This window comes from Ursus americanus, chromosome 35 (genome assembly GCF_024610735.1).
Source record: "Ursus americanus isolate L20-20 chromosome 35, mUrsAme1.1.p, whole genome shotgun sequence".
In the NCBI taxonomy this organism is placed as follows: Eukaryota; Metazoa; Chordata; class Mammalia; order Carnivora; family Ursidae; genus Ursus; species Ursus americanus.
Genome location: NC_142161.1, coordinates 14,596,247 through 14,622,699, shown reverse-complemented (window position 1 = coordinate 14,622,699; position 26,453 = coordinate 14,596,247). Strand labels below are relative to the sequence as shown.

General features: G+C 38.0%; 2 protein-coding genes across 6 annotated transcripts in view; one reads left to right on the top strand and one right to left on the bottom strand.

Moving 5' to 3' along the window:
- Positions 1-7,682, top strand: part of PPP2R3C (protein phosphatase 2 regulatory subunit B''gamma) — a 21,493-nt gene extending 13,811 nt beyond the window's left edge. For 2 of the 4 annotated variants that reach the window (XM_087859042.1, XM_045800044.2), the window contains exons 11-13: positions 2,025-2,162; positions 4,645-4,704; positions 7,372-7,682. In XM_087859042.1, the coding sequence (XP_087715168.1) occupies positions 2,025-2,162; positions 4,645-4,704; positions 7,372-7,560 (387 nt within the window). In that variant the 3' untranslated portion in view covers positions 7,561-7,682. Of the gene's footprint in view, positions 1-2,024; positions 2,163-4,644; positions 4,731-7,371 lie in introns of all 4 variants that reach the window. The other 2 variants (XM_087859044.1, XM_087859043.1) reach the window with 2 other exon arrangements.
- FAM177A1 (family with sequence similarity 177 member A1) lies at positions 3,038-26,453 on the bottom strand. Of its 2 annotated transcripts, none has more exons than XM_045800060.2 (6): positions 26,296-26,453; positions 26,076-26,199; positions 20,063-20,236; positions 13,216-13,282; positions 12,020-12,117; positions 3,038-10,387 (listed from the first exon to the last, which is right to left on the bottom strand). In XM_045800060.2, exons 2-6 carry the CDS (start codon positions 26,169-26,171, stop codon positions 10,181-10,183), a joined length of 642 nt encoding a protein of 213 aa, XP_045656016.1. In that variant the 5' UTR covers positions 26,172-26,199; positions 26,296-26,453; the 3' UTR covers positions 3,038-10,180. The 2 variants fall into 2 exon arrangements, with proteins under 2 accessions (XP_045656016.1, XP_045656032.1); XM_045800076.2 differs by having other exon boundaries at positions 26,309-26,453.

The window sequence follows — 26,453 nt, the reverse complement described above, 5'->3', positions numbered from 1 at the left end:
AATTCCAGGAGTTTACAGTGTAATAGTAAGAATTTAGTGATTCATCACTTCCTACAACACCCAGTGCTCATCCCAACAAGTGCCCTCCTTAATACCCATCGTCCATTTAGCCCATCTCCCCTGCCCACCTCCCCTAAGGAGTATGGATTAGTGGGGGAAAAAATCTGAAAAGCTGGCAAATCCTATTGACTGCTTTCATATAGATGGTCCATTCATTAAATTTCCAGATCAGTGTACCATGGATGCCGTGATTTAAATCCAAGAATCGGGTTGTATTACTTTCTGTAAGTGGCTGTATTAGTAGCTAATGATTAACATGCACCTGTCCTTTTATCACAACAATGCAAAATACGTAAGGAAATTCTACCTAGCATTTTAAAATCACCATCCTTGCTATTAAAAACGTGTTAAGAATGGGATAAATTACCAAACCAATGACACTTAAGAAATGGCCATATTGGGGCACCTGGGTGGCTCAGTCGTTGGGTGTCTGCCTGTGGCTCAAGGCGTGATCCCGGCGTTTTCTGGGATCAAGCCCCGCATCAGGCTCCTCCGCTGGGAGCCTGCTTCTTCCTCTCCCACTCCCCCTGCTTGTGTTCCCTCTCTCACTGGCTGTCTCTGTCAAATAAATAAAATCTTAAAAAAGAAAAAAAAGAAATTCTCAGAAGAGAATTGGGGATTTAGGTTTTATCACTTAGCTTGAATAGCAGTTTTCTAAATTACACCATTTTTAGTCAGTGGTGTAGGAAAAGGGGGAAAGGGGGAGAAACTCTGCTTTGTGACTCCTGCAGCTACAGTCACTGTCTACAGGCGACAGTGAGGAGCTCGTAGTCTACTAATGACCTCTGGTGAGTACAGTCAGAGGCTGCAGCTATGGGTGGAGTTAGACCATGACGAGGCTGCATCTCTTTAGCTCTTTATACTGCAATTTATGCAAAAAGGAATTCTTCATCTTAGCCTAAAAAAACTTTACAAGAATATAAAAAATTTTTTCTAAGTGGAATCTCCAAAGTGTTCTTTTCATCATGCAAAAAAAGTAATGAGTATCCCTTTTTTGTAGAGAAAGCTTTGTTTTCTTCATGTTTTTCTAGCTTCCATTTTGTGTTTTGCCTTTTTTTGGAAGAGAACAGTTTCAGTTCACTGTATAATATTGGGTATTCTTAAGATAGCTTCTTGTTGGAAATCATCTGCTTTTAAAATGTTTAAATATTTCAAAATAGTTATTTACATATACTATTCAAATATACTATTCTATTCATTCCAGATAAACTTTTTTTTCCAAACTGACTATGCTGAAGATACTAATTTAGTGGCATTGTATAACAGCTTAGTCACTGTCCTATCCACTTCAAAGTCATAATAAAAGAAAATTACTCCTTAAGACAGCAGCTCTCATAAGAAAATGAGCTATGTCCCCAATATTGTCCTGTACAGATTAACTGCTATGTAGAATTTCTAGAAACCAATATTAAGTATACAAATGGATATCTCATTTCATATTTTTTAAAAATTGCCATTTTTATGAAAGACTCTTGACTCTGGGAAACAAACTGAGGGTTGTGGAAGGGAAGGTGGGTGGGGGGATTAGGTAACTGGGTGATGGGCATTAAGGAGGGCACGGAATGTGATGAGCTCTGGGTGTTATACACAACTGATGAATCATTTAACGCTACATCTGAAACTAATGATATACTATATGTTGGCTAATTGAGGGGTGCCTGGGTGGCTTAGTTGGTTAAGCATCTGCCTTCAGCTCGGGCCCTGATCCCAGGGTGCTGGGATCGAGTCCAGCATTGGGCTCCCTGCTCAGCTGGGAGCCTGCTTCTCCCTCTGCCCATCCCCCCTCATGATCTCTCCCTCTCTCTCTCTCTGCCTCTCAAATAAAGTCTTAAAAAAAATATGTTGGCTAATTGAATTTAAAAAATTGTCATCTTTGATTTAAAATAGCTTCAGATCATTAGATATTCACTTGAAAAGTTAATTCCACACAAGGCTTCTAATGAATGTCACTTTCCTCTCTGTAGGACTATAAGACCTACCTGGACTTTGTTCTTGCGTTAGAAAATCGAAAAGAACCTGCAGCTCTGCAGTATATTTTCAAATTACTTGACATTGAGAACAAAGGCTATCTGAATGTCTTTTCACTTAATTACTTCTTTAGGGTAAGTCTCATTTGTGTAAATGAGTCATTGTTCCTTAAGATATACTATTTGATTTAAATTACCTACTTAGTAACAATTTTATCTAACTTATGATGTGTTTAAATATAACAAAGAGGTTTACTAACAGATTTTGTTATTAATATTTGTTTAAGTAGCTCCATGCCCAGCATGGAGCCCAACATGGGGCTTGAACTCACAACCCTGAGATTGAAACCTGAGCTGAAGTCAAGAGTCGGACACTTAATTGACTGAACCACCCAGATGCCCCAATTTACTAACAAGAAAATCAAGTCTGCTTTTAGTTTCTTCTGTTTTTAAAAAATATAAATAGACTAAATCAAAGCTGATTTGATCAGTTGTAGAACATCAAAGTGTATAAATATGTGTCGGGTTATACTAGCCACTGAGATACAGACATGCATGAGAAATTCTGTGTTTTGGTGATCAAAAACTAGTGTGTAAAATCCTTCAGAAGCTTCAATTAAACAGTTAGAAAAGGTAGAAGTTTTGCAGACTTTGATAGTAGTAGATTCTTTTAAATACTGTGCTGTAAAAAATAAAAATTATTAACTTTAATAATTTTTAAATTATTATATGCTGCATTTCAGTATGAAAAAAGATTTGCTGAAGTGCTTATTGTGTGCCTTCAGTGGTCTCAGAGAATAACATGATGAGTTCTGAGAAGGGAAATTTGATTGTATCTTATCTGATAAGCATTCAGATGCACAAGGTGTAAAAATAGGAATGTCTGCCCTTTAAAGACCAATCATTCCTAAATTTGAATGGAGACTTTTCTATTTGGCGGAACAGTTTTGTACAGTAGTATTTCACTCTGTGACCTTATTTCTTTAGCTAGTTTTTAGAAGACTGTGTGATTTTTTTTTTTTTTAAGATTTTATTTATTTATTCGACAGGATAGAGACAGCCAGCAAGAGAGGGAACACAAGCAGGGGGAGTGGGAGAGGAAGAAGCAGGCTCATAGCAGAAGAGCCTGATGTGGGGCTCGATCCCATAACGCCGGGATCACGCCCTGAGCCGAAGGCAGACGCTTAACCGCTGTGCCACCCAGGCGCCCCTAGAAGACTGTGTGATTTTTTATATGGTTAAGACAACAATAGGAAGAAATGGCTTTTTTTAAGCAATAAAAATGACATTTTCCATCTTTGTCGTAAAACATTTTTTCCCAGAGGCTTTTCCTTTTCCATTTAAAAATCTGGGATACTTTAAAAATAACTATTTGGTTTCTGAGTTTCATAGTATTTAAAATTCATAGTTTCATGTTAAATTCCCTAAAACTTCCATAATGATTTCCTAGATAGTAATGACTACAAATATTAGTATAAATTACAATCACAGTATTAGGATACATTTTTTTAAAATTGAATCCGTGGCTAATCTGAGAATATAATACCAATTTATCATAGGGATGCCCCACTTTAGGCAGACCTATTAAATGAAAATTCAGTTTTAGGAAAACAAACAAATTTTGGAAATTAAACACTCAACCCTTTTTCATAAAGACTTCTTTACAGTATATTCTCTTAGAATATTAAATTTTGTTTTTAAAATATTTTATACATGCATTTATTTTATCAAAGTATTCAGGCTTGGTTGTATGGGTTAAGGTAAATACTTACTGGTGCTGAGTCCTGCAGTCCTAAGCTGTTCGTAGAGTCTTTGTCCATGAATATCCCAGTGATAAAGGTCGGCCTAGATGGTGCACTCTAGATCGTATCTCCGGGTCTCCTATTCCAGTGGCTGTGAGTATCCTCAGATTCTCACCTACTCCAAAGAGAAACCTATGCACACGCTGATACCGGTGGCACCACATACAGACTAGGCACCTGCAACATATTTATTTGACTATTTACCAAGATTTTTAAGCTTCACATTCTCTAGTGAATGACTCTCACCTAAAATAGTTATTAGTCCACCTGGATCACAGTAGTTTCTTCCGCTAGTGGTTTTGTTTTGTTTTGTTTTGTTTCTTAAAGGTTATAAAAGAGAGTTTGAGGGAGGCTTACCTCCATTTTTTTTTTCTGTCAAGTACAAAGCAAAGTATAGGGTGGGAGGCAGAGATGGCAGATTGGGTGTCTTAAAGAATGGTGAAGGTATGAACAGCATTCCTGGAAAATGCAAGGATCAGGCATAACAGAGTAACTGCTAGGCCATGTAAAGGCCCATGTGAGGCTGGAGACCATTCCTATATAGTAGCAAAAATCTGTGGCCTCGTATACTTTTTTCTGGAATTCTCAATAGCAAGATATAGATCTAGAAAGGTTGATGGTTACACTGATCGTTGTTTAAATTTTGCTGACTAGATGTGAAGCAAGGTCAAGGAAGTTGAGAAAACTGGCAAGTGTGGTTGAAATGATAAAGCTTGTGGTCTGATAGGAAAGGAAGTGGGACTAAAAAGGGGCCATGGAACAGGAAGGGGTCTGTGGTCTATTTTTTATTTACAGACTTATTCCTACCCATACAGGCCATACAGGAACTAATGAAAATCCATGGACAAGATCCTGTTTCATTTCAAGATGTCAAGGTTACCTATTCTTTTCTTTTCTTTAAGTAAGCTCTACACCCAGTGTGGGGCTTTTGAACTCTCATGACCCTGAGATCAGGAGCCACAAGCTCTACTGACTGAGCGAGCCAGGCGCCCCTTACCTTTTAATATACGTGATACTACTTGCGACGCCTGGGTGGCTCAGTCAGTTAAGGGTCTAATTCTTGGATTTGGCTCAGGTCATGATCTCAGGGTCCTGGGATTGAGCCCACTTCGGGCTTTGTGGGGAGTCTCCTTCTCCTCCCTTTTCCCCCTTGCCCCCCCTCCCCTGCTCATGCGCACGCACGTGCACACACACACACACAAAGATAAATAAATAAATCTTTAAAAAATAATACACATAATACCAGATAATCACCTATATCATGTGAAATTTTATATGAAAGAAACTTATGAATATGAAGTACTGAATCGAATCAAGTATTTGCTATTATTTATTCTGAGCAATATTTAAATCATTAGAAACTGAGACCACACTTGGACTAACGATTTGTATGGTTTATGATTTTAGCATTGTCAGACTGTACTTTCATTGGAAGCATTCATTCATTTTGATTGAAAATGAAGAGAATCAATACAGCCTGCATCCTTTGGCAGCCTATTCCAGTGTAAAATGAATTTTTATCCTGGTAACTACAGTTGACCCTTGAACAACACAGGAGTTAGGGGCAATGTCCCTCCCCCACGCAGTTGAAATCCATGTAGAACTTTTGACTCCCCCAAACACTTAACTACTCATAGCCTACTGTTGACTGGAAGCCTCACATAAACAATAACATAGTCATTTTGTGGTTGTTTCATATACTATATTCTTAAAAATGTGACTGAGAAAACCATAAGAAAAGGAAATGCATTTACAGTATACTGTATTTATTAAAAACATCCACGTCTAAGTGGACCCATGCATTTCAGACCTCCGTTGTTCAGGGGTCAACTGTATTTAGGTTTGGGCACTTTTTAAATCTACTTCAAAGGTCTTACTTGCTTTTGTATTATTAAGGAGCTATCAATCCTACAATATGAAAACGACCACTATTTGAAACACATGCTAATACTTTATTTTAGTAGTCAGACTTCCGCCAACCGTGAAGAACCTACGGTACCCAGTACGATTCAGGTTCAGGTTACAGACTGAAATAACCCATCCAATTTTAATTAAGTGTAAGCTAAAGTAAAGGACTATTTTGGTTTAATATAAATGAGACAAATCTGAAACTATCCAATAGGCAACCTAAGAACTAGTAATTTTAAATTGCCACTAACCTAGAAAAGGAAGTTTCATAAACATAAAAGATTAAAAGCTCGTACCTTTCATTTATATGAATTTATATATATATATATATATATAAACTTTTTTTTAAAGATTTTATTTATGTATTTGAGAAGCAAGAGAGAGATTGAGAGAACGAGTGGGAGGAAGGGCAGAGGGAGAAGCAGATTCTCTGTGAAGCAGGGAGCCCGATGCAGGACTTGATCCCAGAACCCTGGGATCATGACCTGAGCTGGAAGCAGATGCTTAACCAACTGAGCCACCCAGGCGCCCTTAAAGATTTTGTTTATTTTTAGAGAGAGAGAGAGAGAGCTTGACCACGCAAGCAGGGGGAGGGAGAAGGACAAGCAGACTCTGCACTAAGCAGGGAGCTCGAGCTCACAACCCTAGATCATGACCTGAGCCAAAATTGAGTCAGAGGCCCAACTGACTGAGCCACCCAGGTGCCCTGAATTGTTCTAATTTTTTAAAAATTTGCCTCCTTAAATGCCACTAGAGCCTCTGAGTACAAAAAGATTAGAAAACATGTACCTAATTCCTTCTAAATACTCATACAGTATACCACATAATATAGAAGTATTTACATCTATTCCAGTAAATTTTAGCACAATTTCATTGTCATTCTGGATGACTAATTCTTTAATATGACTAATTCTTTAAAACTGAACCTCCCCCATCCACCACCCATCTTAGATCCAGAGTATAAAAAGTTGACATCTATATTGGAAATGAAGTTTTGTCACTATCTTGGCTTTGGAAGCATTTATGTTTTTAGTTGGAGCTGAGTTTGCACTTAAAGGAAGACCTTACTTTACCACCAATTAAAAGACAATAGAAAAGTTGAAGATACTTAACACATATTCAAAGAATACTGCATTAATTTTGCCAGTAATTAGCTATGTAGTTTGGATTAGATTAAACTCTGAGCCTCAGTTTCTTTCTCTTTTAAGATGAGGAAGAGTGGGGCGCCTGGGTGGCTCAGTTGGTTAAGCGTCTGCCTTTGGCTCAGGTCATGAACTCAGGGTCCTGAAATCGAGTCCCACATCGGGCTCCCTGCTCAGAAGGGAGCCTGCTTCTCCCTCTCCCTGTGCCTGCTGCTCCCCCCTGCTTGTGCTTTCCCTCTCTCTGTCAAATAAATAAAATCTTAAAAAAAAAAAAAAGATGAGGGATAGCTATTACATACCTAAGGAATCTTCCAATAAAATTCTGTGATTGTACATACAGAAAAGGAGTTGCCTGTGTGTGAACTAGAAAAGAAAAAACTAGAACAAAAAATTTTACATAAGCTCAAGTGCCAGCCTTGAATTTCACATCATTGTCTGATACAAATTTAGTGGATCAGATACCAGATCTCATTGTGTTTTTCTCTCTCGCAGGATGAAATCTTTGACATGGTTAAACCAAAGGATCCTTTGAAAATCTCTCTTCAGGATTTAATCAACAGTAATCAAGGAGACACGGTCACCACCATTCTAATTGATCTGAATGGCTTCTGGACTTACGAGAACAGAGAAGCTCTTGTTGCAAATGACAATGAAAACTCTGCAGACCTTGACGATACATGATCTCTCAAAGACTAGACTGTGTTCATTAAGATAAGCTTGAATGCTGCACGCAAAACCTTTCAAGCACAATCCTTAGAAACAGCCTAAATAAAACACTTTATATGCCTATAAAACACAGCAAACGTTTTGGTTATTGGAATGCTGGTTGCAGTAGTTTGGAGGCAATAGGACCAGATATTGTTTTAGGAGGTATTAAATTCTTGTTCCATTTAGCTCAAATATGGTATAAGTGTGATTTGGTAAAGGTAGGAGTCTACTTTAAATCTGTATAATCTTTAGAAATAAAGGAAGTTTTCACGGGATAGTTCTGACATTAGATATAAAGAATTCAAATACTTGAGGGACAGTTTATCTGTGTTCATTTAACCTTGACTCTTCTAAAGCATTATCTGTATCCCAGATCATAAACTTCCCATTCATTAGAATAGAGCCATTTCATTTCTGGGTTAGAAGTGTTTGGAGATGATGTTTCTTTCTATAGGATGTTTCTATTCAAGTTAATATTTCACTTTAATTAAAATCACTGGTATAAAACAATCTGTCTAGCTTTAATTAACTGGTACCAGGGTCACATTTTAGAAAACTCAACTCCATTTTGTGAAGGATTTTTGTTAGAAAATTTGTTAATTCAGTGTAAAGGTTCTCAATTATACTGTTCTGTTTCATTTTTTTATGAGAAGAAAGATTAGAAGAGGGTAAAATATCATGAACTATGATCCAGAGGGAATAGTAATTATAAAAAGGGTCGAAAAGGAAGGAAAAGTAAAAGAGGCTTAAAAATAAGACAAAACCATTTAATTCATTTCTGGGAAATTTTATAGTTTGCATAAATAAAGTATAAAAATTTAAGGCACAGTGAATAACTATATCAACATTACAAACTGGCCACTGTTGGACAATTAGAGAAAGTAAAATTTAAGAAACAAAACTTTCATAATCTTCCTTCTACAATGAGAAAAGTTTCTAGGTAAACGTTCAGATCTAGTGCCTCTAGGGAGAAAAGATTGAGATCATCATTTAGATATGCATGCCTTCACTGGATAACCCAATTAATATCTGAGTTGGAGGTCCTATCTCAAATGAAGTTAAAAACATTAGAAGGAAGAGAGGTCAGGTTAGCATGTTTTAGAGCTACTGGTAAACTATAATTTATGGTGACATTAATTACATGATCTGAAGATTAATCCTTTAAGTACTAAATTAAAGAGTTTACAGCCATGACCAAAAAACCCATCGCATACCATGCATGAACTACCGTAATACAGATCCGTGTAACTGAAGATTCCAAGTGAAAAATTATCTTTCCTATATCCCTCAAATTTCAGTTGAAGAACTTAGTGGCCAGATGTTCACGTTCACTAATAACAGATTTCTGTAACAGGTCCACTGTACCTATGTTATGAGTTTCTTTGAAGCCATATTTTATATAAAAATATTTATGACTGACAGCTTAATGCTGTTTAGAACAACCATTAATCTCTGAAAGCTCTAAGTCTGCAAATAGGCTTTTAAGAGCAGCATTTCTGAAATATTCCACACATTCTTCCTTACCCACATTAGTTATAAATCAAAATCATACAGATAACCTCATAAGATTATGAGCACATATTTAGGAATATTTTCAAAATTAGTTTCATATTATACTTTGATAAGCGTGGCTAATAGCACAGTGGGCTCTAGAGAGCTGACCAAACCTGGGTTAAGTAAAGTGTCCACTTTACTGTTGTTCAAAGAAGAGAATGACTGGTGACTCCACTATGCTACTGTGGCACCTTATACCAACAGTAAGCCCCTGAAGGGTCAAGTCTTCATCTGTCCCTCACCCCACCCCCTCCCTCCAACTACTTGGCCCACAGGAAACACTCAGGGTTCACTGAGTGACAAAACCAGGATGCCATGTGGATAATCACTAGATGTTACCACTGGAATACAAATACATTAATAAATACATCCCATAACTAGTGTTTTTAACGTCATTATGTTCAAAGCTAGTTCTTTAATTTGAATAACTGCCGAAAAAGAATGTAAAGATTAACCTGCATTAAAAAATGGAAACCCATCTTAGAACTGGTGTTGTTATAAATGCAATCACCTTTTCATAAAATATTCTCAAGGAAAGAAAAATCAAAGTGCTTTTGTCTTGCTCCTTTTATTACACACTCAGTGAACCATCCTTAGTATGAAATTAATGGTTAGATATATAGATTTAAGACAACATGAGAAGATCTAGGGGGGGAATCCTCATTTTAATCTGAGACTAGGAAGATCAGCTCCAATTAGTGTTAGTAATTTAACTATTTGTTTCTTACAAACACAAGCAACAGACGAGATCAATAATTTAACGCTTAATTGGCAGTTAGGGATCTAGAATGTCCTTAATTTCTTCAAAGAACATTTTAAAACCAAAGCACTAATGTGACACACAGTAAAAGCATAGTACAAATATCAAATTTCAGATCTGGCTTTTGCTAGATAGAGCCTAAGAATGAAGAAATATTTTTCCCTTTCCAGATAACTTAATAATTTAAAATATAAATAATTGTATTAAGTCCCACTGAATAAAGAATGTGAAAGTTCCTGGTATTATAAAAACCCTAGAGTTTGAAGTTTGATAGTCATTCTACGGTGGGACAGAGACTGGATTTTGTTTGCTTTCCATAATTACTTCACAGTCTCCCTCCATTTCAAAATTGAGATTCACAAATGAACTGGATACCACTGTTTCTGGTTGATCCCTCTGGACAGTGGAATCAGCCCGCAGTTTATTCTGCTGGTATTGTCTTTCTGCTTCTTCAGGCATCCTGTTTTCTTCTTCTTCTTCTTCTTCCTAAAAAGAGGAAATAATCAAGAATAGATGAAATAGAAATGCCCAAAAGGAACAGCATTTGTTCCCCACTTTCAACTGTTTGTGCCTTTTTTTTTTTTTTAAACTAAAACATTAGTGTCATGTCCAGTTTGGTTTGGTCTAATTAAGACAAGACATACCTACTTGTCCCCTGTTCCCAAACTGAAATGGAAACTATCATATGACATTTTAAGGAAAGGGAAATTATTTTTAAAGCATGGCACAGCACTGCTTAGATGGGTCCTGAATTAACTTTGACAAAGACCATATCTTTTCAGATTAATTCTAAATAAAAAATAGCTAAATACTGTATCACTTCAATCATTGGGTATCAGCCTATTCAGTGGAATAGGGTGGTCTATTCACTAAATGGTATAACATGGCTAATGTTCCCCTAAGCAGCTAGTATACAGGTAATTTCTAGTTCCAGAACTACTAAATTCATGGAGCAAGTAGCAATTGTATCGGTCAATGCAGTTAAGGGTAGTTAGTACAGAGTAGGTAACCTGTCAAGAAGATTAAATTTAGAGCTTGCTCAAGAGAAAACAAGAGAGACATTAAGGAATCTATTACAATAGTCCAGATGAGGTAATGAGGCTCTAAACAAGGCTGGAAGTGTTAAAAACACTCATTCGTTCATAAAACATTTTTGAAACCATGTAACAAATCTAAAGTCAGCTGCCTTCTCCAGATTCATGTCCAGCCACTCCCCGGTTGCACTCTGCTCCAGTGACAAAGTACCATTCCTGCCACTTCTCCAAAATACACAACTTATCCTCATACCTCTACATTCTAGCTTTAGCTGAATTCCCCCTCCCCATTTGCTTGAGGAATAATAAAAGATTCTAATATTTATTTCATGCTCACTAATATACACTGGGTGGTATTCTAAGCATTTTATATATCAACTCATTTAATCCTTAGAGCAACCCTGAACATGGATGCCACACTTTTCCTCATTTATAAAGATGGAGAAACTGAGGCTTACAGAGGTTAAGTATCTTGCCCAAGGGTTACAAAGTTAGAAGTGGCAGAATCAGAATTTGAATTTGGACCGTTCGGTTCTTCAGCCTATGCTCTTAAAAGCTAAACTTTTCTCATTCCTTAAGGCCAAACTCACTTCACCCTGACCCTAGAACCTCACTACATCTGCAGACAAAATTGCCTCGTGTCTTTGTGCCTTAACACTTGGCACTTACACATTTCTAGCACTTGTAATTTTCTGTGCATCAAAGCCTCCCCTTCTCCTACATCCAGTATACGTATTCTAAGTACATAGACTGTCTTATTTCCTCATCTGAAAACTGGACTAATAATCCAAAGAGAGATGTATGAAGATTAAATAAGATAACCTATATAAGGCACCTCACATAACACCTAGCACAATGAAATCTAGCTTAGTCTCACACAAAAGATCCTAGGGAAATTTCAGTGTTAAAAAATAAATATATAAACTAAAACTATCTAACTTGATAAATTAGTAACTCTAGACTGAAATGCCTCCCGTAAGGGAGCACTCTTTTGGGCGGCTAGAGAGGATCCGTATGCTCATTACACAGCCCACAAGTCCACAGTAAACCAAACTGAATCAAAAAATGTAAAAAGGAGACACACCTCCTTCTTCATCCGGTAATACTCATCAATGGCATATTGGTATTTTGGGGTGCTGATGCCCAAAACAGATGCAATCTTCTCTCCAAGAAAATCACATACTAAAAATACAAAAGTTAAATGGCAACAAACAAAAAACACAAAAGCTAAATGGCTTATACAATTCCATAAACATTTCTTGAGCACCTTCAACATTCAAGACACTGTAAGAACACAAGTCCCTGCCTTCAGGGAAATTATGAACACTCGCTACATCTCTTCTGTGTATCTTCCTTGATTTCCTCAAGAGGCACTAGTGGCTCCTTCAGGGTTCCCAACAACACTCTGCTCATACCTCCAATTATACATGTATTACCATGTATTATAATTATCTATTACATGTCTATTTTTTTCCAGAAAAACATATACCCCTAGAAGGTTGGGACATCATTAGGCTGTGGGGGAGGAATGGCTTGTACTATACATTCATTGAGTGCCTGCCACATGCCAGGCACTGTGAAAGATTAGACTCAGAGAGGCTGGCAAACCAGATCCAAAATGTAATCTAGGTCTGAATGTAAAGCTCGTGCTCTTTTCCTTACACTACACTGTCTGGTAATATTGAGTGCTCAGTAAATATTTCTTGAATGAATTACCATTCAAAATTACCTCTAATAAAAAGCAGAAAATGATAGAAGCTAGCAGGGAGTTAAAATTGGAAACAGAGGAACGCTTTATAATTTAAAACCTATACTTAAAGTTAGCATGACTAACTCATAAGTTGATAATTCATTTCCTTCAAACAGGACTTAGTTATAGCTTAACTTAAGATATGAAAATTAATGAAATTAAAATATAAAATATTATAAAACTACAGGCTGTAGAATAAACAAACAGAATAAGAACAGTATCAGTAGGAAACCATATAAAAAAATACCAAAATAGTTGCTAACAGAGAAGTTCAAAAACATAAAAATTAATATAAATTAATAAAGCCATTCTTCAGTTCTCTAAAAAAACCCCAATAATTTGAAGTTGAAGAATGTTTTAAAGTGAAGTACAAGTTAGATTAACATCTTCCAATGCTAAGTAGCTGCTGAGAACAGAGTGATTAACTCCCCATTGTTTCTCCTTCACTTTTGCAACACCCCATTTGGTAAAGTTCTTGTTCTTGGAGCATATTGTAGTAGTTATACAATATTCACACAGGAAAGTAATACCTGAAAGGGTTGATGTGGCAGCTCGAAGCATGTAAAACCATAAGTAGGGGCCCCAGGTGAGTTTTGTCTGCAATGAGAAGTCAGGTTAGCAACATTCATACCTAAACCCATTCTGTATATTTAGGCCAAAATGAAGTAATCAAATATTTGGTTGGCACATAGAACATTCTACAGATAGTACTACAGGCTACAATCCAATTAAAAATTTAAAAGTTTTATAGACAGAATTCCACAAAGACATTTTATATTTACCCATATAACTACCACCACCCTAAGCCCATGGAATAAGCAAAGAAAGCAGCAGCCACTAAAGTGGAGTTAGTAAGTCATAGTGATTACCTATGAACTGACGGTCTAGAGCCTCATCTCCTGTCTTGCTGCTTTTTTGTCTTCATTGTTCATAAGCACAATATCAGAGAAAGTATAGTAAACAGAAAGGGGCCTTAAGAAATCATACAGTACAACATACTTATGGTACAGAAAGGAAATTAAGGTTCAGAGAAAGCAAGCAGGGTAAGTAAAAGCACATCAAACAAAGTTCGATGACGAGAAAATAAGTGACCAGTAAGTGGCAGGGTGAGTTTTTTGTTTCTTTAAGGATTAAGAAGGGCCTACACCATATAACCCAAGACAAGCTCAGTTTCTATTTAGTACAGAAGGACCAATGGCAGAAGGCAATCTACCCTACACAACTCCACTGGTCATCTCGGTGCTGTCATTCCCACAGAACACTTCCGTGAAGCTTGCCACACAGACAACAGTTTGCTTCTGTGGATGAAATCAGTAATTTAAGCATGCTTCATTGTACTAATATTTCTGTTTACCCAAAGAAAGTATAGCATAGAGCAATCAAATAACAATAATTATTATCGATAGTATTATTATTTTAATATTGTTTCCAGGAAGGAGAAAAACGATGAAATCGTACATAATATTCTTAGCTAAGATACATGTTCATGATTATGAAGTATTAAAACAGCAAACACAAGAATATCTATTAGACTGGGTAGATGGGCTAAAGAGAAAAGGGGAAACACGCAACAGTCTGCCCATGAAAAGCAGGTATGCGGATTTCTGAGATGATATTCTTGAAAAGACACACAAGTGAACTAGCTCTTTCATCTCTATTTACACAAGAGTATGAGTGTCCAAGCAAATAAATACATTCAACTAAGAAGATACTGTATATTTAGGACTCTCTCAGTCAAATCTACTATATCTTCTACATTCAGAGCTGGATACATCTCTCTTATGTGGGGATAAGGGTTATTTTAGGGACTGTTTAAGATGCTCTCATCTTAGTGTTTACGTTATAGTATTTACAGCAAATGGGACAGTGCAGTACTATAGGGAATGGAACCAGTTTCTATAATACGTGATAATGACAGGGCCAAAGAAACTACTTAGAAAAGGATTAAGCAGGCTTTTGAAGGAAAGCATATTTCTCAGTGAACCAATTCTCTTGGGGTTGTTTCTAGAGAGAACAATTGCTAATATCCATGCAGTGACTACCATAGAGTCAAACCTGCTCCAGACCTGAGGAACTAGATAAGGATCCCTGACTAATGGCTATCATTATCACACACAATTACAGAGAATGAATGTACGGGGCTCTTGGTGTAGACACTGTTCTTACTGAACCAAAAGGACAGATGACTCAAGAGCTTACACTGACCAAAACCTTGCCACCACTGCCAGCATCACCACCACCACCCGCCCCCCACCAGTAATAAGAGAAACGGACTAGACCTTGGTGTTCAAGACTTCCAGTTTATGGCTCAAACTCAAGCTGATTCATTTTTTCTCCAAAAATTTAAGTATTGATCTTTTCCTGAATAATTGAGTATCCATCTCTTCCTTAATAAAAACTATTCAGACTTGCTATCTTTTTTGTTTTTAAACAACTTATTTTTAGATTACAAAAGTAATGCTTATTTTTTGTAGAACACTTAGAAAATGGAGCAAAGTATAAAGAAAATCTGTCACCCACTTTTCCACCACCTGTAGATAATTATCACTAACATTTTAGTATATTTTCCCAGTCTTTTCCTGAGCATGTATGTTTTTACAACATTGTTGTACTTTCTCTATCCTGCTGTTTTCCCCATTTACAATACTGGTATTTACCCAAAGGACTGAAATCAGGATCTCAAAGAGATATTTCCACTCCCAATTCACTGTAGCATTATTCATAATAGCCAAGATGTAGAAACAACCTAAATGTCCACTGATGAATGAATGGATAAAGAAAATGTGGTAATACATATAATGGAAAATTCAGCCTTAAAAAAAGAAGGGAATCCTTCCGTATACAACAACATAGATGAACCTTGAGGACATTATGCTAATAAAATAAGCCTGTCACAGAAAGACAAATACTGCATGACAGACATCAAAATCAGCATTTCTGATCCTGCCCCAAGCCACCTATTACTGAGACTAAGTCTCAGGTGAGTGCAGTTGACAGGTGGTGCCTCCCTTCTTCTGTCATCTCCCATTTATGGAATGGAGGCTCTACCATGGGCATGGTGCCACTGAGAATACTGGGGCAGTGAAAAAAGCCAAAAAGATCTAAGACTACTGCTCCCCACCTCCACCAAGCACTCGGCTCCTAAAGTAGGGCTATCACTCAGGAATGCAACACTGTCCCTACCCCCAACTTCAGAGCTCTGGCTAAGAGATTTTGCCCAGGAGGAAAAGTAAGCCATAAAACAGCTCCCAAATGAATTTCTTCCCAAGTGAACTGACTTCACTTGCAACAGAGCTGGAAATGCCAAGCCCAAAGGGTACTCTCAAAAGCAGTGAAGACTGTGATGAGAGGTAATTCAGAGGAAGTTCTCAGATTCTATGAAGATGCAGGCTAAACTAAAGGCTAGCTAGCTTGTAGCAGAGAACAGAAGGTGGGGAGGACACAGACTTCACTAAAATAATCCAGCAGTCACTAAACAAAAAACAAGCAAATAACAAACGGTGGATGGGGGAGAGGAAGAAGGCGAGGGCAGTACCCAGAGTTGTTGCAATATATTGTCTAAAATGTACAAAAAATTAAGAGACATACAAAGAACAGAAGTAGGGGCTATACACAGGAAGAAAAGCAGGCAATAGAATCTACCCACTAGATGTTGGATTCAACAGAAAAAACATCAAAGTAACCTTTATAAGTATGTTCAAAGAACTAAAGAAACCATAATTAAAGAAATAAAGGAAGGTATAACAATGTTGCATTGAATAGAGAATATCAATAAAGAGAGAAAAATTATTAACGAGAGGGTCACCTGGGTGGCTCATCAGTTAAGCATCTGACTCTTGATTTCGGCTCAGGTTCCTGACATCAAGGCCCATGTTGTAGGGCTCCACGCTCAGCGGGGAGTCTCTCACTCTCAGTCTCCCTCTCCCCCTACCCCCAGGCTCGTGCTCTCACTCTCTCCCTAAAATAAATAAATAAATCTTTTTAAAAAGTATTAACAAGAACCAGATGGAAATTCTGGAGTTGAAAAGTACAATAACTGAAACAAAAAATTCAGTAGAAGGGGCTCAACAGAAAACTGACAGAAATGAAGGAAACAGACCACTCAACTACAACAGCTGGAGACTTTGATACCCCATTTTCAATAATGACTAGGACAACTAGGCAGATCAATAAGGTAATAGAAGACTTGAAAACACTATGAACCAACCAGACCTAACAGACATCTATAGAACACATGACCTAATAACAACAGAATCTATATTCTTCTCAAGTACAAACAGAACACTCTCCAAGACAGACCACATGCTAGGTCATAAAACAAACTTCAATAGATTTAAAAGGAGAAAAATAATACAAGTATATTCTCCAACCACATGGGGTGAAATTAGAAATCAACAACACCAGGCATCTGGGTGGCTCAGTCAGTTAAGTGTCCAACTCAGCTCACGTCTTGATCTCAGGGTTATGAGTTCAAGCCCCACATTGGGCTCCACACTGGGTATGGAACCTACTTAAAAAAAGAAAAAGAAATCAAGAATAGAAAATATAATGCGAAAACTTAACAAATATATGGGAAGTAAATAACATGCTCTTAAATAACCAATAGGCCAAAGAGAAAATTCTGTGAGATGAATGAAAATGAAGGTGTAACATACAAAATTTATGAGACGTTACTAAACAGTTCTTAAAGGGAAGTTCATAGCTAGTTAATAAAGAAGAAAGATAACCTAATCTTCCACCTCAAGACATTGGAAAAAATAGAGCACACTAGACCTAAAACAAGCAGAAGGAAGGAAATAATAAAGACTAGTGTGAAAACTAATGAAATGGAGAAAAATCAAGAGAGAAAATCAGTGAAACCAAAAGCTGGTTCTTGGAAAAGATCAACAAAATTGACAAAACTTTTGCTAAACTAAACTAACCAAGAAAAAAGAAGGAAGACCCAAATAACTAGAATCAGAAATGAAAAAAATAAAAAGGACTATAAAGGAATACTACGAACAACTGCATGACAACAAATTTGATGACTGAAATGAAATAAACAAATCTACCAAAATGGACTTAGAAATAAGACAACTTAAGAATCAAAAAACTATACACGACAAAAAGCCTAGACAGCCTCACAGGTGTGGTCAACCAAACATTTAAATAAGAATTAATACCAATTCTTCACAAACTCTCCCCAAAAAACCAAACAACAACAACAACAAAAAAAAAACAGAAGAAGAAGGAACAGTTCCCAACTCATTTTATGAGGCCAGTATTACTCTGGACCCAAAACCAGACAAAGACATCACAAGAAAATTACAGACCTGTATTTTCATGAATATGGGTGCAAAAATTCCCAATACTTACTAGCAAACGAAATCCAGCAACATATATAAAGAATTATATATCACGATCAGGTGGGTTTTATCCAGGAATATAAGGCTAGTTTTGCGCCAAATATCAACCAATGTCACCATGATCAACAGAATAAAGAACAAAGCAGTTCCTCAAATGATTAAATATAGTTAGCATATGACCTGGCAATTCCACTCATAGGTACATAGCCAAGAGAAATTAAAACCTGTATCCAAATGTTCACAGCAGCATTATTCATAGTAGCCAAAAGGTGAAGATAACCCAAATGTCCATGTCCTGACAAATGTGGTATCTCAAAAAAAGGAATGAAATTCTGACACATGCTATAACATGGACGAACCTTGAAAACATGCTAAATCAAAGAAGCCAATTATAAAAGATCACTTGTTATATGATTTCATTCTATGAAATGGCCGTAATAGGGAAATCTATGGACAGAAAGTAGATTGTGATTATCAGGAGTTGGGGAGATGAAGGATAAGGAACGATAACTGAAGGGTACTGAGTTTCTTTTTGAGGTGGTGCAAATGTACTAAAACTAACTGTGGTAACGGTTGTGCACATCTATGAATACACTAAAAGCCATATTACTGTAACTTTCAATCTGTGAATTGTATGCTATGTGAACTGTATCTCAATAAAGCTTGTTTAAAAAAGAGAGTAAATCTTAGGCAAGTAGTTAGGATGCATTTTTTTCTATGCAATTCTTTTATTTTTTAAGATTTTATTTATTTATTATTTATTTGAGAGAGAGCGAGAGAGTACATGTGAGCGTGGGAAGAACAAAAAGAGAGGGACAAGCAGACTCCCCACTAAGCATGGAGCCCCATGTGGGGCTCGATCCCACAACCCAGAGAGCATGACCTAAGCCGGAACCAAGAGTCAGATGCCCAATTGACTAAGCCACTCAGATGCCCCATTATGCAATGCTTTTATTATCACTTTCTACGCAGTGGAGAGCAACAATTGAGACAATGACTTTTAAAAACATACAGATACAAATGTATACAGACAAATAAGAATTAAACCCTTCAAAGTAATTTAAAAGAAAAATACTTATTCCAACATTTCTCCCAGGGCATGAAACACCTCTGTAATATTCTGCATGCATCTGGAAATGCCACCAGAGTATATCGCGTGGTCCTTTGAATATATTCTATAGTAGACACTCGGGATCTAGTATTTTTTTTAATAACCAAAATCTATCAAGAGCCAAATCTGATGAAATACTAGTAATAACATTTTTTAAATCAAACACAAATTAATAATTCTCTATCCTGCTACCCTGGTTTATTTTCTTCATAGCACTTTACAGCCTGATAATTATAGTATGTCTTTATTGCCTGTCTGCCCACTGGCACACAAGAGCAAAAACTGATGTTGCCCACGCTGTACCACCAGAGCCTAAAACAGTACCCGCTAGAAAGTCAGTAAATATTGATCAACTAAACTCTCAAAAGATCACTGAGAAGGACAACATTCCTTTTTAGGAATGTACAGCTTGTCCTATAATTTTATAGTCACATCATCTATAACTTAGAAATCCTTAAATTTAGCTGATGAAGCACATAAAGGTAAGAACCGTACACTCCTATCTTCCAATCAAAACTTGAGGCAATAATGTAAAAAAGAACTGACAAATCCGGAGTTTTAGGTGGAAACTACTCCGGCAGCATAGTCCTTAATTCAAAGGGACTGGAATTTAAGCACTCTAGTAAGATAAATCTTAAAGAAACCTAGCCACGCTGACAAAGAATTCCGACACTCAAACTATTTCAGACTACTGAAAGGCAGAAATATTTCCCCCCGTATTTGTAAAAATACTACTTTCTACCAAAATCATACGCATACTTTTATAATCAAAATACGGTTGATCTAAACCTCAAAAGACCCCTTCCATTCAGTGTTTAAGGGGAAACAAATCAATTTAAAAAACTACTGACAGTGCCTTCCTGGCGCAGCGGGCAGCGTGTGCGTCTCATAAAGAACTACTGACAAAAGCATCAAACCTACCGGATCAACAGTAGGCAAAACATCTTTCTTCTCCGGGCCGTCAACTTCATCTTCGTCTGTGCTGTATTCTTCCATTGTTTCACCACTAACAAAGTGGATGACTCTCCTTGGGACTTTCTTCTTCTTTCCTATGACTCCCAGTTCTACATTTTCAAAGCCTCTTTCACTATTCATCTAATGACAATAAGTTAAGATAATGAGTTTCAAGTGAGTTTAATTTTCTTCCATAAGGCAAAAAGATTCTTGGTTGCTTTATTTTAGGGAAGAAACATAAACCAATCCGTAAATGGTTTTTAAAAAATAAGACACCATACACACATAAGAGTATCAATAACATAAGTGTAGAGCTTAATGAATAATAAAGCAAACATCTACATATTCACTACTGAGAGTAAAAAATGGAATTTAACCAATTAAACTTTTTTGAAGTCAACAGCTAAGAACTCAAGCACCGCACTTCAAAACATGGCAATTCCAATGCTATAAAATATGTGAAGATACTCTGGACATCAATTATTTTAAATAATAATGCTAATTCAGATTCATGTGTAATAGCAAAGGAAAATCATACAGACGCACATATACATATATTAGAGACGTAAAATAACAGTTCATGGCAGGGAACTCTCCTCAATCTTTGGATTTGGGCTCAGCTATGTGTGGACAAAACAAAACCTGTTCAACTTAACTCTGCATCTCTCCTTTTCTCAAAACAGGAGTTCCAAATTAAAATGCCTTTTAAGGCCAAGCGGCACCAGAAGTGAGTAAACCTATACAGGGAAGGGTAGACCCTGTGGAGAAAGCATCCCCAGTGAAGACATTTAAGCTGAAAAAATGTTTTAAAGCACTGTGCAGTCCAAATAAAACTCATTTGTAGATCAAATCTGGAAAACAAGCCATAAGTGTTCTAAATTTCAGATTTCTTAGTCAGTAATACATAGGTGACAACAGAGTTTTCCTGATGGCAAAAAGATTTTTACAAATTTTAGTACAATAGTCTATGGAATTCTAATTACATTCAAATTTCATTCCTAGGGAAATACTAATTTTAGCTCAAATATATACCCATGTTCTCAACTCAGAGTAAATGCATATTGTAGGAGAGGACAAAGAGCTTTTTCACTGTCATCTTGCCTCAAGTTTTAACTCCGAAGAAAGCCTTTATTTCATCTCCTTACTAGAATACCTCAAAAAGGTGTAGTATAATTGTGAAGAAAAACCCGGCAAGTGCTTACTCCTAGGGATAGGTACCGAGACAGGGGCGGAGGTACAGGTAAGGGAGTGGTCAAGGGGGCCTGTTATTCTTTTTTGTATTTTGTTGTTGTTTGTTTCATGATGAGAATATGTTCATGTATTACTGATATAATTTTAAAATGAAACCAAACAAAATGATACAGGACTACAGGACGGCCATGATTAGGAGTCCACGTTGGTGGGATTGCCTAGGGTGGTCCAGAATTCAAAAATTTTATCCTCCACAAAATTTTGGCCTCCACAAAGAATCCACAAGGATTCTTACACTTGTGGATATGACCAAACAATTGAAACCCAAGAATGTTGTTCAACCAATAAGAAAGTTCTTTGAACTGCAGTTGCAGAGATGGGATTACACTGATAAAAATAGTGGACTAGAATTGCCCAGTTATGCAAATATGAGTAACTTCATTTTTGTATTATTCCTCTTAATCCTCTAAGTACCTTCTTGGAAAATATATATGGCTCTCTTTTCTTCACTTCCCAAAGGTAAGTTTAGTCATTAGCCAGGATTTGAATCCAGGTATATCCAACCTGAAAAACACACGCATTGCTCCACGACACATGAAGACATCACTGACAGCAACTAGAGCTGCTATATAGTGAACTGAAATCATGAAAACCTTGACAGCATGGGCTAGCTATGGATTAACCTAAAAAAACAAAAGCCACAATTCTCCCTAGCCTGTCTTGAGAGTTCAAACAAATCCCAGCCCTTAATAAAGGAAGACCAGCCCATTTATAATGTCCACAAACAAAATGGACAACAAACGGTCCACCAAGGGTGGACTCAGTCCACCTGGGTGGCACAGTCGGTTAAAGTGTCCAACACTTGGGGGGGCACCTGGGTGGCTCAGTCGGTTAAACATCTGCCTTCGGCTCAGGTCATGATCCCAGGGTTCTGGGATGGAGTCCCATATCGGGCTCCCTGCTCAGTGAGGAGCCTGCTTCTCCCTTTGCCTGCCCACCCCGCTTGCTTCTGCTCCCGCCGCCCCACCGCCATCTCTCTGACAAATAAATAAATAAATAAAATCTTTAAAATTAAAGAAAAAAAAAAAAAAGGTCCACCAAGTTCACCTGGTCCTTAGACATGGTAAGCCATTCCTACCCAATCTCATTTTTCCCCTTGAAATAAGATTGGTTTGTGGTTGTTCTGACATCAGCATTTCCTTCTGAACCATTACTCAGGTCTGTGGATCCCTTTACAAGCAAGGGAAAGTCAGAGAATATGGGTTAGATTTCCGGTCGTCACACTATCTGGATGGATCTAATGCCAAAGCAACAGTTCAAGTCAGGGACTAGAGCTCAGACCTTGCAGCGTACGTCACCATGACCTGTTCCACACCCATTAGAGCAGAAGTAGCTTCTCAAGGCCTGCTCTAGCAATTTCTCATTGGCTCAATTTTTCCTTTCTTAGACAAAGGCAAAGGAGAAGGGCTGTCTCTCATTGGCTCAACTACTTTACCTTCCCTAGACAACTTTAATAAATCAAAACATTCTGGCTGGATCATAACAATTAGTATAAGCTTAGCTACTAACTCCATTAACTTTGACTCTTGGCTATATTCTTTCCAAAAGATTTTTTTAAGTCTACAAAGGTGAAGGCTGAAACACGATTCAAATTTTTCATTCCAATTACCAAAGTTAGTTAAGTTTAAACAAAACTTTGAGTAATATTCTCTATACATAATATATAATTAAAATTGGATTTTATTTGCTCTAATAACATTTCATATAAAGATTTTTATTAAGGAGACTTTTATTTAAGGGCCTTCTAAAAATTTAATATTAATTTTTGATACAGTAAAACCCAAGTTTTAGGTTTATCTTCTTAAATGGGAGTAAGCAAACTTTTTCTTAAAAAGAAAAAAAGAAAGGCCAGATGGTAAATATTCTAAGCTTCGCAGGCCATACAGCTTCTGTCACAACTACTGAACTCTGTGAAAGCAGCCATGGACAATACATAATAAAGAAGTATAGCTGTGCTCAATAAAACTTTATATAAACAGGTGGCTGGTGGGATCTGGCCCATAGGCTATAGTTCTGTCAACACCTCATCTTAAGGAACCAGACTGGCAAGTAAAAAATCCGTGAAAGACAATCGACAGCATGTGATTCTGACCTCTACTTAGGGAATAAAAATGGGGGAGCAGAGAAGGGAGGCACTGATGGATAAAACCAATCAGAAAATTAATTTGGTGAAAAATTTCCAACAATTATAAGTCGAAGTTATTCTCTGAATTTTGCAAATTTTTTTACAGATAAGCAATAAACCTCTTAGTAAGAAAAATTTCACTGTCAATATTACAAAATCCATTTTAACAAATTCCTCATCCAAAGAGCTGAAAAAAGAGGTTTTCTAACACCAGGAAATTAACAGATGCATTATCAATTCACATTTTATCAAATTTTATGGTTAACCACCAGACTGTAAATCTGTTTATCTAGTTCCCCAGGGCCTGATTTTAGTGGCAATCTTCTTTTTATAAACTTTCATAGCACCTAGAACTTCTTAAAACATGTACTACACATCGTGGATTTTATTCTGTATCACCTTCCCCAACTAGGTAGCTAGCAACAAAGGGATAGGCACAGTGTGTATCCTTCCCTGCTCTATCCTGTGGTCTACAGTTCCTAGTACATCCTAAGTTCTTGGTAGCAGAGGTGCCACATAAATGAATGAGTAGTACCGAAATTTTAACTCCTCTAATAATATGGAGGCTCAGATTTTGGTTAAAAGTTTAGCCAGAGAACTTGCCTGATAAAATGTCACAACAGGTACTGAATGGCCTGGTTTGAGGTGAAATTCTAAACACAGAGCCAAGCTCCTATTTCTTACTCCTTTCCCTACACTGCACTTGGAATTTCTCAGTTCTGACAAACTGATGAAAGACAGCAGGCTCTCCTTCCATCCAAGTCCCCACCTCACTGGCCTCTTTTCTCTTATGGTACTCAAAAGCATAGATCTGGGGTTCCCAGAGATGTTTCTGCTTCAGGAATGTGAATGAGAGCAAAAAGGGAAAGTTAGAAAAAAGTGTGTATAGTATGAACCCATTCGTGTTTAACACAAAAGAAGAGATTATATATGCATAGGAAATCCCAGAATGATTACAACAAAAACTTACTTTTGGTGAATGTGAGATACTGGCCATAGGAGTATTCATTCCTATGACTTCCTACTTTCTGTTCAACAGCCTCCTTTATTTTTTCAACCAAGAATATGAAAATAACATAATATCACTAGACCAAAAGGAAGAACCTCTCTTCAAACAATACTTAGCTGGTAAATCCAAACAGGTATGCTTACTTTGCTATTAGAGCGATTCAAAGATTGAAGCAGTGGTGAAAACAACTGTAGGACAGAAGAAAAATCAAACGGAAAATACACCCAGCACCGTGGACTTAAAAGTCCAGTTCAGGTGTACCTGTCAGCAACAGATCTCAACTGAAAATGAAAAGTGGCTCTCTAATCAATTAGTGTTGCCACTGAATTCCTTCTTGCTGGTTACTTTCCTCCTTAAGTAGGAGAAAAACAAGAAATTCCATATAATAACAAGTATGTGGAAAAGTTTTTATTCACGCAAACTACATCTTATACTAGAAGAGCTATACTCACATTCAGGCGCTATTCCCTTAGGAATCTGTCGTTTGGGGGAATGTCTTACTAACATTTTGGTAGTTAGTCTCAAAAACGAAGCTACTAAAAAAGCTTCATTTTCACTCAAGGTGGAAAGATTTCTACGTTAAGAGCAAATCAGGTTTTTAATGGCCCAAAATGTATACTCCTGAGCTGGTTTCAGTTAAAGCAATTTCTTCATTAGTTTTACTTGGCCAAATAGTCTAAACTATTACTTTAGACTACCAAACCCAAAACAAAACAAACCTCCAACCCTTACCTAACTAACCTTATACTGTCCAACACAGTAACCACTAGCCACATGTGGTTAATGCTCCCTTAAAATGAGGATAGTTCAAACTGAGATGTGCAGTAGGTGTAACACACACGTAGGATTTCTAAGACTTGTACCAAAAAGAGAACGTAAAATATCTCATTGTTAACTTTCACATTAATTGCATATTGAGGTTTTTTTGTTAGATTAAATAAAATATTAATAATATGCAATAAAAATTAAAAATTTTATTTTTTTAATATGGCTACTAGAATTTTCTAGTACAATTTACAATGTGACTCCCATTATGTTTCTGTTGGGCAGCTCCGAGCCTTAGTTAACCTCGCGGGTGAAATGGGGATAACGCCCACATCATGCAGAAGTTATCAGGATTAAGTGAAATAAAGCCTGTAAACGCTCAGCACATAGTTGCTATTAGCTAACCAAAGGGCACAAGCTAAGTCAGGCGCTTACACACGGAGCGGCTGCAAGTGTCTGAAGCCGCCGTCACCTGGTTTCCAGTTACTCTTAGGGACAGCCTTTAGGGGACACGCCCTCCTTCTCTCGCTCCAAGACCCAAAGCTGGAACAGCACCGCCCAAAGCCCCACAGTCTGCGGTGCGGCCAGCGGAGGGGTTGGTGAGGGACGCCCGGCGGGGGGGAGGCGTCCGCCCCTTCCCCCAAGCCGGTGTCTTTGGGCAGAGGTGGGGCTACCGTGAGAAGGAACCCCGAAACGCATCTCCGGCGGCCGGCCTGCTCGGAGGAAGGCCAGGCAGGCCAAGAGGGCAGCCGGCAGACGAGGCAGAGAGGAAGATGGGTTCTCCTAGCCCCAGCCTCCGCGCCGCCGCCTCTCCCGGCGGCCCCACTTACCTGCGGAGGCGATTCCCTGAACGTCGCGGCGGCCGCAGCTCCCGAGGCTGCAACTGCCTCTCCTCCTTCCGCACGGCTCGCGGGCTCCGGGTCCATCGTCGTCGCCGCCACAGGGCTGCTGGCGCTAGCAAGAGAGAACGTAATGGCCGATAGCCCATTTCCCTCCTCCGCCTCCCCACCCAGGCACGGACCGAGCCGGCCGTCACCAAGCGGTACTCACCCGCAGCGCCCACCTCGCGCCGCGCCCAGCCGCGCCACGGCAGGAGGAGTGGGGCTGCGCTGACGGGTGGGACCGGCCTGAGGGGCGGGGCCGACTGGCGCCTCGCCCCCAACTCCGGCTCCGAGGACCGCGGCCTGGGAGGCGCAAAGACCAGCTCG

Coding starts and splice junctions, on each gene's coding strand:
- FAM177A1 (XM_045800060.2), bottom strand. CDS start 26,171: ATGGACCCGGAGCCCGCGAGCCGTGCGGAAGGAGGAGAGGCAGTTGCA. Junction 12,118..13,215: donor TGCCACATCAACCCTTTCAG/GTATTACTTTCC, acceptor TTGTATTTTTAG/TATGTGATTTTCTTGGAGAG. Junction 10,388..12,019: donor ATTACCGGATGAAGAAGGAG/GTGTGTCTCCTT, acceptor TCCTCTTTTTAG/GAAGAAGAAGAAGAAGAAGA.